General features: G+C 40.8%; 1 protein-coding gene across 1 annotated transcript in view; it reads left to right on the top strand.

The window, feature by feature from the left end:
- CNTNAP1 (contactin associated protein 1) overlaps positions 1–13,053 on the top strand; it is a 205,859-nt gene extending 192,806 nt beyond the window's left edge. Inside the window, exons 21-24 of the mRNA XM_073572312.1 lie at positions 4,031–4,124; positions 6,445–6,675; positions 6,940–6,984; positions 10,272–13,053. Coding sequence (XP_073428413.1) covers positions 4,031–4,124; positions 6,445–6,675; positions 6,940–6,984; positions 10,272–10,462 — 561 coding nt within the window. The 3' untranslated portion in view covers positions 10,463–13,053. The remainder of the gene's footprint in view (positions 1–4,030; positions 4,125–6,444; positions 6,676–6,939; positions 6,985–10,271) is intronic.
- Positions 13,054–13,731: the final 678 nt, after the last annotated feature.

The raw sequence follows: 13,731 nt of genomic DNA, 5'->3' as shown, positions 1-13,731 counted from the left end.
TATAAAGTGACACTAGTCAGAATTGTAAATTTGGCCTGGTCAGGAAGGTGAAAGCTTCGGGGTGAAGGGGTTAAAAAACCATTGCTTCTTCACTTTCCAAACAGCAAATCTATTGCTGCTTATCCAAAAAAGGGATAGTTTATGGACCATCACTTGTCAATAAGCCTTGACTTCTAGCTTTTTAACTGAACTGCTGGTGTATAATCTCTAGCACGGCAATTATATAATTTTTGTACAATTTTTACATATTTAAAAGCCTAAACTGTGCAATATGTTATTAAACAGGCTGTTGATTACCACTAGTTTTCCATTTACTTGCAGCCAAATTTGTAGAGGTGATGTTAACATTACTAAGACTCTGCATTAAAGAACTTGACAAGAGTTGAATACAGTGACCTTCAGAATGTTGTATACATCTTATCAGGGCAATCAGAGGCTTTACATTTCTTGCGATTTACTTTGAATCAGTTCCCACAAATCAAAATTTTGGGAAGAATTTGGTAAAGTTGGTGAATTTGAATTTCAAAAGATTTGCTTATCCGTAGTGATGATGTCATTGGATTGAATTCACTGGAATTCAGAAGGTTAACTCCTATCCACACATAAGAGCATCTACTGTACTAGGCTGATGGCCGCAATGGGAATATATTATACCCACAATGAAAGGTTTAGTATGTATATATATATATATATATATATATATATATATATATATATATATATATATACACACATACAGTGGGGAAAAAAAGTATTTAGTCAGTCAGCAATAGTGCAAGTTCCACCACTTAAAAAGATGAGAGGCGTCTGTAATTTACATCATAGGTAGACCTCAACTATGGGAGACAAACTGAGAAAAAAAAATCCAGAAAATCACATTGTCTGTTTTTTTTTTCATTTTATTTGCATATTATGGTGGAAAATAAGTATTTGGTCAGAAACAAGCAATCAAGATTTCTGGCTCTCACAGACCTGTAACTTCTTCTTTAAGAGTCTCCTCTTTCCTCCACTCATTACCTGTAGTAATGGCACCTGTTTAAACTTGTTATCAGTATAAAAAGACACCTGTGCACAACCTCAAACAGTCTGACTCCAAACTCCACTATGGTGAAGACCAAAGAGCTGTCAAAGGACACCAGAAACAAAATTGTAGCCCTGCACCAGGCTGGGAAGACTGAATCTGCAATAGCCAACCAGCTTGGAGTGAAGAAATCAACTGTGGGAGCAATAATTAGAAAATGGAAGACATACAAGACCACTGATAATCTCCCTCGATCTGGTGCTCCACGCAAAATCCCACCCCGTGGGGTCAGAATGATCACAAGAACGGTGAGCAACAATCCCAGAACCACGCGGGGGGACCTAGTGAATAAACTGCAGAGAGCTGGGACCAATGTAACAAGGCCTACCATAAGTAACACACTATGCCACCATGGACTCAGATCCTGCAGTGCCAGACGAGTCCCACTGCTTAAGCCTGTACATGTCCGGGCCCGTCTGAAGTTTGCTAGAGAGCATTTGGATGATCCAGAGGAGTTTTGGGAGAATGTCCTATGGTCTGATGAAACCAAACTGGAACTGTTTGGTAGAAACACAACTTGTCATGTTTGGAGGAAAAAGAATACTGAGTTGCATCCATCAAACACCATACCTACTGTAAAGCATGGTGGTGGAAACATCATGCTTTGGGGCTGTTTCTCTGCAAAGGGGCCAGGACGACTGATCCGGGTACATGAAAGAATGAATGGGGCCATGTATCGTGAGATTTTGAGTGCAAACCTCCTTCCATCAGCAAGGACATTGAAGATGAAACGTGGCTGGGTCTTTCAACATGACAATGATCCAAAGCACACCGCCAGGGCAACGAAGGAGTGGCTTCGTAAGAAGCATTTCAAGGTCCTGGAGTGGCCTAGCCAGTCTCCAGATCTCAACCCTATAGAAAACCTTTGGAGGGAGTTGAAAGTCCGTGTTGCCAAGCGAAAAGCCAAAAACATCACTGCTCTAGAGGAGATCTGCATGGAGGAATGGGCCAACATACCAACAACAGTGTGTGGCAACCTTGTGAAGACTTACAGAAAACGTTTGACCTCTGTCATTGCCAACAAAGGATATATCACAAAGTATTGAGATGAAATTTTGTTTCTGACCAAATACTTATTTTCCACCATAATATGCAAATAAAATGAAAAAAAAACAGACAATGTGATTTTCTGGATTTTTTTTTCTCAGTTTGTCTCCCATAGTTGAGGTCTACCTATGATGTAAATTACAGACGCCTCTCATCTTTTTAAGTGGTGGAACTTGCACTATTGCTGACTGACTAAATACTTTTTTTCCCCACTGTATATACATATACACACATGCATACAGTTAGTATATATATATATATATATATATATATATATATATACACACACATATACACACAGTGGGTCTTCTTGGGAATGATGCAACAAGTTTTTCACACCTGGATTTGGGGATCCTCTTCCATTCTTCCTTGCAGATCCTCTCCAGTTCAGTCAGGTTGGATGGTGAACGTTGGTGGACAGCCATTCTCAGGTCTCTCCAGAGATGCTCAATTGGGTTTAGGTCAGGGCTCTGGCTGGGCCAGTCAAGAATGGTCACAGAGTTGTTCTGAAGACACTCCTTTGTTATTAGTTGTGTGCTTAGGGTCATTGTCTTGTTGGAGGGTGAACCTTCGGCCAAGTCTGAGGTCCAGAGCACTCTGGAAGAGGTTTTCATCCATGATATCTCTGTACTTGGCCGCATTCATGTTTCCTTCAATTGCAACCAGTCATCCTGTCCCTGCAGCTGGAAAACACCTCCATAGCACGATGCTGCCAAAACCCTGTTTCACTGGTGGGATTGTATTGGGCAGGTGATGAGCAGTGCCTGGTTTTCTCCAAAATATTCAGAATTTCTCCACACATACCGCTTAGAATTATCACCAAAAAGTTCTATCTTCATCTCATCAGACCAGAGAATCTTATTTCTCATAGTCTGGGAGTCCTTCATGTGTTTTTTTAGCAAACTATGCGGGCTTTCATCTGTCTTGCACTGAGGAGAGGCTTCCGTCGGGCCACTCTACCATAAAGGCTCGACTGGTGGAGGGTTGCAGTGATAGTTGACTATGTGGAACTTTTTCCCCATCTCCCTACTGCATCTGTGGAGCTCAGCCACTGTGGTCTTGGGGTTTTTCTTTACCTCGCCAAGGCTCTTCTCCCACGATTGCTTAGTTTGGGTGGATGGCCAGGTGTAGGAAGACTTCTGGTGGTCCCAAACTTCTTCCATTTAAGGATTATGGAGGCCACTGTACTCTTAGGAACCTTGAGTACAGCAGAAATTCTTTTGTAACCTTGGCCAGATGTGTGCCTTGCCACAATTCTGTCTCTGAGCTCCTTGGCCAGTTCCTTTGACCTCATGATTCTCATTTTGTCTGACATGCCCTGTGAGCTGTGAGATCTTATATTGACAAATCAAGTGAGTCCTATCCGTTTAATTAAGCACAGCTGGACTCCGATAAAGGAGTAGAACCATCTCAAGGAGGATCACAAGGAAATGGACAGCATGTGACTTAAATATGAGTATCTGAGCAAAGGGTCTGAATACTTATGACCATGTGATATTTCAGTTTTTCATTTTTAATATATTTGCAAAAATTTCCACATTTCTGGTTTATTTTGTGCAGTCAAGATGGGGAGTGTTCATTAATGAGAAAAAAATGAACTTTTTTGAATTTACCAAATGGCTGCAATGAAACGAGTGACAAATTTAAAGGGTTCTGAATACTTTCCATACCCACTGTGTGTTTGTGTATAATATATATATATATATATATATATATATATATATATATATACACACACATACATATATATATATATATATATACACAGCTGAGCTGTGATGAAACTAAGTAAACAGATATAATACCTCTTGTCTTGGTGAGTTATTATATGGGCAAACATTTTTTTTGTTATTATTCGGTAGGGACAACAATACAGATCGCAATTTAACTCTTCTCTTATAGGTGGACTATTACGATGTGGTCCAGAAACAGTTCTTGTTGTGGGAAGATCCCAAGTTCGACTCTCCAAAAGCTATTTATCTTGGAAGGGTTGTTGGTGAGTTTTTAAACTTTAAAAAAGGGAATGTGTCAGCCGTGTCATGCCGGCTCAAACCATGGCCAGCATGGAATACAGACAGCAGTGGCGGACACAAACAGAAGCAGGCCCCTGCACAAGAACAGTATATGGGCCCAGCTTTGTATTTGTGACAGAAGCTGCTTGCCAATTTGAAGGTAGAAGTGGACCCCCTTACCTCCTGGGCCCACTAATGATGTGTCCGCCTCTTAGAAACAGGCTCCTTACATTACGTAGAACAGTGTTTTACTTTGAAATGCTGCATCTTTTCAGTGAAATGTAGCTTGAAAAATGAGTCAGGGAAGTCTCGTGGCCTCTCCTACGCAGCTCAGTTAATAGTCACTTTTCTCCATATATGACAATAGAAATAGACCTGCCAACACTCTTCTCCTTGCTCAGTTTGTATTCCAAGCTGTTATCTCTGAAAGGCTGCGTAGTGTCAAAGTAAAACACAGTTCTCTCTAATAAGGGAGCCTGTTTGTATTCCGTGGCTCAGTTGGCTTGAAATAACTGATGGGTTCTTGTTAAAAACCTACTGATATACAGGGTAATTACAAATTTGCTGGCATGAATAGCCATTTCCCATAATAAGTAAATTTTAGACAAAAGTCTACTAAAGCCTAATTTAGCAATTACCGTATCTGCTGATGGACTTGCAGTGTGGATCAGAGAATACAAATCCTCTGCAAAATCATCTGTAAATGTTGCTGCTGGTAAACAGAACCATCTTTGCTAAAACTTATTCCATATCACCATTTTGTCAGCCCCCAACATGTCATCTACTATTGTAGAACTTGGCAGCAGTGGGTGTGGATATTTTTCCCTCCCCCTGTGTATATAACATGGGGGCTTACTCTGCCCTCAGCTTTTTTGGTACCTGAGTAAAAAAGGGGGAACTTTCTCAGTATGTTTTCTGCTAGTCGTAAGTCTGTCTCCATGGATTTTCCCCATTAACCACTGCCCCAGAATATCTAGTGGCAATCTATATGTGTTCTCTCTGAGCCAGGCTGGGTATAATACTTTCTTATGCCAGTGGCAAATCTTCCTAGATTCCCTTAACTGTTATTGCCATTTGGGGCCACCCAGATCGCCTGATCTTGAGTGGGAAGGTTCCCTTGCAGCTGGCAGTGTAAAAAGTTCTGGCTCTCCTCCATTAGCTTTTTCCATTCCAAGTGCATAGACATTGTAGCCAATTGTCACCCTTCGTCTATGGTAGACCACTGCTCTGATCTGGCCATGGCTAACACTACCCGCGGTGCTACTCCATATAAAATAGTAGGCCAACTTGCCTGCATCACTTCTTCCCCCGTCCTCAGGTTAAATTGGCCATTAGCGATGAGCGAGTATACTCGTTGCTCTGGTTTTCCCGAGCATGCTCGAGTGACCTCCGAGTATTTTGGTGTGCCCGGAGATTTAGTTTTTGTCGAAGTAGCTGCATGATTTACGACTAATAGACAGCCTGAATACATGTGGGGATTCCCTAACAAACAGGCATTCCACACATGTATTCAGCCTGTCCAGCAGCCACAAATCATGCAGCTGCGTCGACACAAACTAAGTCTCCGAGCACGCCAAAATACTCGGAGGACACCTGAGTAACGAGTATACTCGCTTATCACTATTGGCCATATCAGCTTTTACACTACAGGAATGTACCTCTTGACAAAATGTTGCCATTCTATCACTTAAAAAGCTTCCCAACCTTCTCTAGTTAGTGCATTTTTCCTTACAAGCAGACCATCAATTCTTTCCATACAATGGCTCCTGACGGAGAAGCAGTGACTAGTGTACTAGCCTTCTCCAATACAACTGCAGTTTTTCCTTGTGTGTTATTTTTTAGTCGTTGGAGGCTTATGGACAGGTCTGGTCCACCAGTAGTCATTACATGGACAGAAGTGCTGGTCATCCTGTGAGGAAAGAGAAAGTGGCCAACCTCTTCATTGTGTCTATCTACTGTGCTCTGTGGTCAAAGCTTGGCCAGCTGGCTTTTTCAAAGGTCACATGATAACTATTAAAACTTCAGTTTCCAATATGTCCAGTCCACCATTGCACCCTCTGGTTTCCCTTCTCATCCTTGCAAAGGTGTTTGCCATGGTCATTAGAATTCACAAAACAAAGCAAGCAACAAATTCTCTTAAGGTTTTTCCTTAGTATAGTGTTTTAAAACAGAAAATTGTGTAAAAATAACAATAAAAAGTGGCAATCATAGAAAAGATGGTATGTGATGAAACGTGAAGTGAAAAGAACAGAAATTCTTGAAATAGTCTGAAATTCTTGCCATTTTTTATATTTCTATTGTTAGAGACTGGAACAATAGATTCAGATGTACAGAAGTTCAACACACCAGGTTTCGTAGGATGCCTAGCAGATGTCCGCTTCAACAACATCACCCCAATAAGAGACATCTTCCGATCCCCTAGAGCATCAGAAGTGATCACAGTAAAGGGAAATCTGGTGGAATCTAACTGCGGAGCCATGCCTCTGAAGGTGTACCACATACCGTATGAACTGGACCCGTGGTATATGGGCGCAGGTGAGGGAACATGTTACTCAGAATTCACTATTGCCGTATTACAGACTCTACATGTAAATACTAAGGAAATAATTAACATTACAATAGTATTTGTCATATAGGATATCTCCTGCATTTTCTTAATATAACATTACTTCCTAACGAGTCAGACTGTGGTATAGTTTTAAAGAAAATACTGCTAAATTGGTGCATTCAGATTTAGCCTGTTGTATGCTGACCCAATGACTAAACTAAATCCTAATTACTGTATATTCTGTCTTGTAGTATTTCCTCATGTACATGATGATGGTCTTGCTGGAATCATTGCATGTGAGTACAATTTTCCCTTTCAACCAAATATTGACATTTCAAAATTTGTGAAAATTTCATTACTTTGCAGTACTTTTGTATGCCAGGCCCACACAGAACTTAATATTACTAGTAAAGGTGGTCCCCACGTCTGTACTCCTACGAATCCTGAAACAGGGCTTTATAGGAGATAATTACATTTATAAGGCTACGGTCAGACCATGGTAGATTCATCCGAGAGAATGGGGCCAGTTTTGATGACCAGAGTTTGATCCAAGTGTCAGTATAGTGTGATTGGCTGAGAGAAACAGCGCACGCTGTCAGGAGAAGATGCAGAGCAAAATTTCTCTATCCTCTCCATTCTGTGAGCCAGACGAAATTGGACTGCACATGGATGTCATCAGGGTGAAGTCCGATGTGTTCCTCGCACACACAGACTTGAAAGGGCGAGTGGCATCTGATTTAAAAGTGATCTCAGCGTGCTGCATTTTTTTCCACTGTCTGATTCTGTCAGTGAAAAAAATCGTGCATCAGCACTGCCCCATTGAATAACATTGATCCAAGTGGTATCCAATAAAAAAAAAAAAATGGGCAGCACTCATCCGATGTTTACACTCATGTGAATGAACCCTAATATACAGAAGTATTGCAGTGCATCATACCAGTGACCAATCAATTATAGGTTCAAGTCCCACATAGTAAACACTCTATAAAAAAAAAAAAAAAAAAAAAAGAAGTAAATTAATGAATGCCATAACTGTAGTTTTTTTTTTCTCCAATGCCCACCTCCACCTCAAAAAGAGAGCTGGGTGAAGGCTTTTGAGGTACAAACACTCTTTAGGCTATGTGCACACGCTGCGGTTTTTGCTGCGGATCCGCTGCAGTTCTGCAGACAGTGTACAGTAGCATGTTATCCTATGGGATTTACATTCTGCTGTGCACATGCTGCCGATTTTTAATTGCGGAAAAGCTGCGGTTTTGAATCCGCAGATAGAAATGACATGTCACTTCTTTTCTGCGGATTCTGCTGTGGTTTACCATCTTCTCCATTGTAGAGGTGATAAACCGCAGGCCAATCCGCAGGTCATTTTACCTGCGGTTCCGCAGATACAAATCGGCAGACCAATCCGCAGCGTGTGCACATAGCCTTTGATTGTTTTTCATCCTATTGAAAAATTGTTTTGGGAATTTGTGAGAACCGGGAATCTGAAGACCTTCTTTATAGCTATATAGCTATATACTGGCTGCACATGCAGTTGGAAGAATGTCTCAAGTGGGGTACCACAGGGCTCTGTACTGGGCCCTGTATTGTTCAACATCTTTATCAACAATTTAGATGAAGGAATTGAGGGTAAACTGATTAAATTTGCGGATGACACAAAGCTAAGAGGGATAGCTAATACTAGAGAAGAGAGAGAGGATTCAAAAAGATATAAATAAACTGGAGCAGTGGGCAGCAACTAACAGAATGGTTTTTAACAGGGAAAAATGCAAAGTACTACATCTGGGCAATAAAAATGAAAAAAGCATATATAGAATGGGAGGAATAGGGCTAAGCAACAGCACATGTGAAAAAGACTTGGGTATACTAATAGATCACAGACTGAATGAGTCAATAGTGTGATGCAGCAGCAAAAAAGGCAAATGCAGTTCTAGGATGTATTAACAGAAGCATAGTCTAGATCACGTGAAGTCATTATTGCCCTCTACTCCTCTTTGGTCAGACCTCATCTGGAATATTGTGTCCAGTTTTGGGCACCACATTTTAAAAAAGACATCAACAAACTGGAGCAAGTTCAGAAAAGAGTGACCAAAATGGTGACCGGTCTGCAAACCATGTCTTATGAGGAAAGGTTGCAGGATTTGGGAATGTTTAGTTTGCAAAAGAGAAGACTGAGAGGAGACTTAATAGCGGTCTACAAATATCTAAAGGGCTGTCACATTGTAGAAGGATCAACTTTATTCTCATTTGCACAAGGAAAGACTAGAAGCAATGGAATGAAACTGAATGGGAGGAGACACAGATTAGATATTAGAAAAAACTTTTTGACAGTTAGAGTGATCAATGAGTGGAACAAGCTGCCACGAGAAGTGGTGAGTTCTTTAATGGAAGTCTTCAAACAGAGGCTGGACAGACATCTGACTGGGATGATTTAGCGAATCCTGCTTTGAGCAGGGGGTTGGACCAGATGGCCCAGGAGGTCCCTTCCAACTCTATGATTCTAAGTGTTTCCTAAATGTTGCCTTGTTTTCTGCTGAAAAACATGTAATTTTTAATGACACAATTTTAATGAGGTTGTACGAGGCATGGAAGTTATCCTCTATCAATAGGATAGGGGATGACTTTTCGATCGCTGGAAGTCTGACCAATAGGACCATACAGATCCCAAGAACCGGGGCTCTGAGGACCCCCATGTGAATGGAGCGGTGGTTGATCATGCGCACTTCTGTTCCATTTTTTTTTTGCACTCTCACTTCTTCCGAATGTCTGATTTGTCCAAAAAAAGGGGACAGTGAAGTGGCTGCTCATTAGTTGCAGTGATTGCGTAACATAATGTCATGCAAGCTTCGGGAGAGCCAGTGTGAACACAAATGGAATGGTTCCGGCATCGGAGGGGAGTATAGGTGTTATTGTACTTGAGGGAAACATACTGATTTAAAAAGGGTTGTCTGAGTAGTGTACAACCCTTTCAAGTTGTCCTAAATGTTGAATCTAACTTTTTATGCTGAAGTAAAGGCTACATCATTATAGAATTAGAAGTTTAACCAATCAGGAGTCCACAAAAGCCCAAATGGTGAGGCTGGTTATCACATAAACTGATACAGATGGTCGCCGAGTATACACAAAGGCAATGTGCACACGGTGCGGATTCTGCTGCGGATCCGCAGCGTTTCAGGCTCTGCGGTTCCGCAGCAGATTTAGCTGTGTTGTGCAGTACCATTGTTTTCAATGGTAATCTGAAAAACGCTGTGCACATGCTGCAGATTTTTCCGCGCGGATTTGCTGCGGGTTCAAGTCCGCAGCATGTCAATTCTTTGTGCGGAATCCGCTGCGGTTTCACACCTTCTCCATTGTAGAGGTGATAAACCGCAGGGCTAAACCGCAGGCTAATCAGCAGGTAAACCGCAGGTCTTTTGACCTGAGAATTTACCTGCGGATTTTTCCAAATCAGCGCGGAAAAATACGTAGGACCAAAATCTACGTGTGCACATAGTCAAATGGGCAACACAGGAACTTATGTACAAAGGCAAATTGACTAATCTTGCATAATGAATTGTAAACGATTTCTTTCTTCTTTTTCAACCAGTTGCGGTGATTTTCCTCTTTCTCCTGGCGGTTGCCTGTTTGTTTTTGGTTTATCATTATTTCCACCGGTATAAAGGATCTTACCTCACCAACGAACCAAAAGCTATAGACACTCCGAGTGCGCCAAAGTCTTCCACGAGGAAAGAACAGCCTCTTCCACAAATTGAGGAAGAAGGGACTAGATCAGAATAGCCTTGACGGTTGTAGTATTCTCCAGGAAGCAGCAGCCATCTGTTCACGGGAAGTCTGGAAACTTAACCACTGAAATAACTTATTGGTCCTGTTTAGTTTTGTGGAAAAGGAAGGAGTGAGAAAGGATGGACCATAGGGCGATATAAACAATGGACTGACAAAATGACAAAGTATCATCTAGTAGAGCAGAGAACAGCAGGCTGAGGAGTGAGTATATCATTCATCTTACAGTACCTGCATTAACTGCCTTCATTAAAGAATTTCCTAAGAATGCTGATCCATAAACTATTCAGATATAAAAAGTTTCCATTTCTAGAGAGCCAACGTGTTTTTTTTTTTTTTTTTTAAGTATTACAAGTGTGAAATGGACTGCACCTTAGAATATACAATGTGGACAATGTGTGTGCTTCTGCCCAGGGCATACAGTATTTAGTATGGCATTGTCTAAACATTTTTGTTACAGTTCATGCATATTCCATCCAGGACCGACTATGTAAAGGTAGACCTCTGTTGACTTATATTCTAGATATGGTGGTATGTGTACCCTGGGAGATAAGGGGCAGGTTTCCAGTTGTCTCACTGTCTAGGCGACATGCTTCTGCTATTCTTACAAGACCATTGCCCTCTTTTGGAAGTAACGCAATTGACTTGAAGGAACTTTGCTTAGAAATATTGAAAAACAAGAAGTACGGTCTGAATGTTATACTAAAAGAAGTATGTATGGAGGTTTGGTTTGAACCTTTAGAATAATTGGTCCTGACATATGCTTTCTAGAGATCTTAAGAGATCGATCCACTTCTGTGAACCAAGAAGAACCTTACCTGTTCTCTGTCTTGTAGTCCTCACACGCTCCAATGTCCGTCCTACAATGAAATGTCGATTATTCACAAGTGTCTGGTCTCTTAAAAATGGAAAATAAAATGTGCCTCAATGAATCTCCCAGGAGTGGAAGAAATGCATGAAATTCTAAAAATGAATGCTAAGCAAAAATGATGGACGTGCACATATTTAAAGGTCCAGATATTACCATTCATCTGATGTGAGTTATTTCAAGGAATTTCTCTAAACAAACCCAATACATCACAGTACACCATACACAATATACCATATAGAACATTTACACATGGATCACACAAGTGGTAAAAGGAATAATTGATCCCATTGATTTTAATGTATGTAACAAAAAAAAAATATTTTAAACATTCAAAATTATTCATTTGGGTTCAACAGTGCAGTTTTGGGTGAAGTCTTCTGCTTTTTTTGGATTTATAGATATGGTTTAAAACAATTCTTCAGTTTTCCATTTTGGAGAAGCATGCAAACACTGTGGTGTGTGAACACAGCCTTTGAGACACTGTACAACTAATGTATCTCACTGAACAAGACACTATGATTTGGCCATGACACGATCATGTGCCAAGCACACTCAGTGCCCACAGTCGGATTGCTGTTTTAGCCTTGGGGGGGTCACATAAGAAAGAACATAGGAACAAGGTGAGAACCACTGCTGTAGCGTGCTTTAGGCTAGGTTCACATTGCGTTAGGGGCATCCGTTTAACGGTTGCGCTAACGCTGATGTCATTTTTTAAATCTTTTGTGCCCTAGAGCTAACAGCATGCGATAACGCATGGTAGAATTTTGTTACCATGCGTTAGCCATACAGGTGTATGCACAGAGATCGCGGCTGTTCACTGTGCGTTAGACCCGACGCACCCGAAAACGTGGTACACCGCGTTCTCGGGTGCGTCACTAAGTAGCACAAGCTGAATTTGGCATGCATTAGGATGCGTTACTATAATGGTGGCCAATGGGTGCGTTAAAGCATCCGTTACATAGTGTTAGTGCCGCTATGTAACAGATGCGTTAAACACAGGGCCATAACAGAATGTGAACCACCCCTTACTGCCACTGCAACAGGAAAAAGGCTGCAATATGGGGATTCATAAATTAAAAATGCCATACAATGCACAACTGCAAGACAGGTGCTATGTTAAACATCTGTAGGTAGAGCACTGGACGATTAAAGGGGCTGTCCCAAGTTGGATCATAAAAAGGGCCTGGTATTGCAGTTTCTGGCAGGAAAAACACAGATTTTTTTTTCTTATACTGGACAACCCCTTTAAAAGCAATAACATCACTTTGGGATGGTGCCATTATTAATGGTCTTCATAGTTTATTAGGAAAAATAGTGGAACCTGGTTGTTTTGAAGTAGACAGAATCGGAAGTCTGTTTTATGCCTTGACCAACCCCTGAACTTCTCAATGGCTGCTGACCACACCGGACATAAACCTTCTTCAACAACACTGCCAAAACAAGGACAATACATTCAGTATGGTACTTGTCAACTCCTATCTATTACAATAATATAGCTTTATACATAAAGGAGAATGGAAGCGCTGGGGTATTGTGGATCTCACTATAAACAAGTATGCAAAAAACAAAACTCTTTATATTTAGAGATTTATCATTAGCATCTAACCTGTCCATATGTCTTTAGGGATGTTGTTCAGTTGTCACCTAATTATGATGGCTATTGTACCAGGATTGCTGAAATTAATATAGTAATAACCATAATAAACAATAAAACTCCGCATTCAGAAAATGTCCCATGTATTTTCTGGAGCTTTTCTTATGATAAGAAACAGCTGCTTTTTGTTGACCATAGTTAGTGTTTTCCCAAACTTATTATAAATTACTGCACCCACCTTGGAGATCCTAAAATAAAATGCTTATGACACTGACTACAACTATGTAGATAGACAGCGTTCTTATCTAATAGTTGTTGCTATTGGGGCACCTGACAGCCACTAACGAAAGGCGAATGTCGGGTTGCATCATTAGTATTATGGGTCCATATTTTGGGAGGACGGTAATTTGTCTTGATGTGACAACTTGGGTCGTACATGTCTTCTTCACGTCAGTTGTTCCAGTGAACGACTTAACCATGATGAACAACTGGGTTTCCTTGGGATTCCTCCTGTATCACTGAAGATACCTACATAGAATACAATTGTGGCAAAGAAATGGGGCTGAAATTCTGGGTGTTGAGGACCGGACCACACAACTGCAGCAGAGATGTTCCATCTAATATACGTGCTTAATTAGTTCTTCTAAATGTTCTGCACATATTCTGGGTTGTAACATGAATGCATAAATATACATCTGGTGGTTATTCTAGCCATCTACATTCAGAGACTGAAAACAAAACCATATTAATTCACTTGTACTACAAGAAATCTGTTAGGATAATTTTACTACTGAGACTAGT

The sequence above is a fragment of the Dendrobates tinctorius genome, unplaced genomic scaffold (assembly GCF_039654945.1).
Source record: "Dendrobates tinctorius isolate UK_male_01 unplaced genomic scaffold, ASM3965494v1 ptg000032l, whole genome shotgun sequence".
NCBI classification, from domain to species: domain Eukaryota; kingdom Metazoa; phylum Chordata; class Amphibia; order Anura; family Dendrobatidae; genus Dendrobates; species Dendrobates tinctorius.
This window is presented reverse-complemented; position numbering and strand designations above follow the sequence as displayed.